Raw genomic sequence first — 2,749 nt, forward strand, 5'->3', positions numbered from 1 at the left:
AAGGGCACGGCGTGCTGGGGGCCGCCTCCCTTCAGGGACGACGGTAAGGACCTGTCCGTAAAGCCTCTTCCCAGATCTTCCTGTGTTCTCCTCTTTCCCCTATCAAACGCTGCCACTTGTGCACTTCGCTGATTCCTCAGGCTCCGGCTGCCCGGAGAGCCGCTCCTCTGTCTGTCCCGCTTTCTTTCCCCAGCGGGCACCGGGCTGGCGTGTTGGATCATCACGACCCTGGGCAGCTCCGCAGCGCGGGGCGAGAACAACGTGCTCGGCCTCGCCGCCGCTTGCGAGCTCGAAGCTTAAGCGAGTGGCTTTTCACTGAGAGGGAAATCAGTCTGGGAGTGCAACCAAACTGGGTCTGCTCCACATGTTTCTCTGAGTGCTGTCGCACTGTTTATAAACTCACAGGCACAAGACTGCAATAACAAAAATGCTAAAAAACTCAGCGATGGCAGGTAAATGGGGAAGTACTGCTGCAGCTGTCTAAAGCATTTTATGGTAGCAGTGTAAAAAAAAAGACCTTTGGCCTTAATTCATACCTGTAGCAAAACCGAAATTTGGCTGGAATGACTTGATGTAAAAGTGCATTTGGTATTTAAGAGAAGGGCATAGACTTTGCAGGTGGAGCAGTTGTATGGTCTGTCATCTCTTAAATTGCTTCCTTTAATACAGTCTTTCATGTGACTTGTCTAGTTTATTACTATGTATTATGGTAACTCCATTCTGTTGCTATAATAATGTTACAGAAATCCTTCCTGATTGCAGTAGTCATGAATCTGAGTCTCTGGAGAGTTGGCAGCCTGCAATACAAAATGTTGTCCTGAGAAGCCATGGGGAAGGACTTGTTTTGGACATCTGTAGTCGCCATAGATTACTGTCAATAACTTCCCATTTTTAGCTTTGTTTTGGAATAAAATTGTTTATAGATGACAGTAGCTACACAGATGTCTGTCAGTCCTTCCCTTAACATTTTTAACCTGCTGACCAACTTCAGAAAAAAGATTAGGCACAAATTATAGTACTCCAGAAGTAAACTTACTTTCAAAGGAAATTCTTTGCCTTCTCTACCAATCGGAGGACCGGCAGACAAGGAAGAAGACCCTATTTACATTCAAATAGCCACTCTACGTCTTTTCTTAAGACTTCGGAGAGGCCATGTAAGATTCAAGATGCAAGATAAAAAGTGAACCGATTTTTGCTTCTGAAGTTGCCTGTGTATGACCCTAAAACTGAGCGTGCTGAAAATTAACTTAAAAAGTGACAGATAGGACTCCATTATTAGAACTCGAAAGTTAGAACTCTGCTGTTTCTGTGGAATTTTGTTTTAAGTGCCACTAGAGTCAAAAGTTAAGGCAGGTTGTTTTGCTCCTGCTGATGTACTGAAAGAATAAGATTCTGCAGACACTGCTTTACTAAGGACAAACTTTCCAGTGCACGGCAGAAAAGAATGCAGAATAACTGCACTACAGTGTCGTCTGCTGTACCTTTCCTTAGTTCCTGAAAAAAATCACAAAATCATGGGGAGCTAAACATGAAACCAAAGGACCAGATTTTCCTGAGAGTGGAATTTGCTCCTGCAGCTACTTCTACATAACTGCATAAAATTACATGGATATTTTTATTTGTTCTTTTCTCATTGTTTCCTAGCTCACCCTGTTTTTCCTCCAGAATACACTGTCAATCCAGAATACCTTGAGAGAGAAATCCCGAAAGTGTACCCTGGGTGTTCTGGGGTATATCCTTACCACCCATTTTCCCTGGGATTTGCCATCAATGAGTCAAGCAGTGGGGAAGCACCATCACCTCCAGGGATATCCCTTCAGAGAGGATTCCGACACATTCCTGGCAACTGTGTGCCAGGGAATGCAACCACTGTATCGGTGAGTAGCACGCTTTTAATTACCCTTTCTAATACTGCTTTATTTTAGCTGCCTTCTCTCTGTTGAAGTAACCATGAAGAGTCATGCTGCTTCTCAGTTACTTCATGGCATTTTGATACATTACACTGAAGAAAACATCAGCAAATGTTGATGTTAATTATCTGACCTCCTTTCAGTACAATTCATCAGTTGATGTTAAGGTAGAGTGATCTGCCTCAAGATGATAAGTAATAGATTTATTATGCTTGTACAGAAATTCCCTGGCATGTTTTAGGGGTTACTGAGAAAGAGGATGGCTGCTCCTGGTTTAAACCAACTAGTCCAATGAGATCCCAGAACAGGTCACAAGGACTTAATAGGTCAGTTTTGCTGTGACATGGTCTGAGAAGTTCTTGCTCCTCAGTTGCAGCATGTTACCCTCTGCACAGACTTCCCACGTGCCAGTATGTGCATTGACATGGCAGCATATGGACAAAAACCCAGAAATGGTCTGATCATGCAGATACATCCTGGAGAGAGTCTTTAGATGGAAGGTGATCTGCTTCACGTGTTTCCACAGGTTCCAGATGGAGCTGGAGATTTCCATCAAGGATACTACACTCCTCTGCATCAGTTCATCCCACCAAGTTTTCTGACAGGGATTCATTACATTCCAGCTCCAGTTTCACTGAACATCCTGGCTGAAACAACCAAGGAAGTACATGGTAAGGAAGTATGAGATAAGCCCTGAGAGATTCACTGTTAACCTGGTTTCACTATCTAACCACAGAGATGGAAACCCAAGAGACCCTGATCCTAGCTAGTTTTGACCTCTGTGATGAAGCCAGGCCTGAAGTCCTGAATCCTGTGACAGATTGTACAGCTCTGGGAAA

General features: G+C 44.0%; 1 protein-coding gene across 1 annotated transcript in view; it reads left to right on the top strand.

Annotated features, from left to right (window-relative positions):
• The window catches only part of DMRTB1 (DMRT like family B with proline rich C-terminal 1), an 18,952-nt gene that overhangs the window by 12,276 nt on the left and 3,927 nt on the right, over positions 1 to 2,749 (top strand). The window contains exons 2-4 of the mRNA XM_017733534.1: positions 4 to 43; positions 1,645 to 1,877; positions 2,437 to 2,581. Of these exons, the coding sequence (XP_017589023.1) occupies positions 4 to 43; positions 1,645 to 1,877; positions 2,437 to 2,581 (418 nt within the window). The remainder of the gene's footprint in view (positions 1 to 3; positions 44 to 1,644; positions 1,878 to 2,436; positions 2,582 to 2,749) is intronic.

This window comes from Corvus brachyrhynchos, unplaced genomic scaffold, assembly GCF_000691975.1.
Source record: "Corvus brachyrhynchos isolate BGI_N302 unplaced genomic scaffold, ASM69197v1 scaffold34, whole genome shotgun sequence".
In the NCBI taxonomy this organism is placed as follows: domain Eukaryota; kingdom Metazoa; phylum Chordata; class Aves; order Passeriformes; family Corvidae; genus Corvus; species Corvus brachyrhynchos.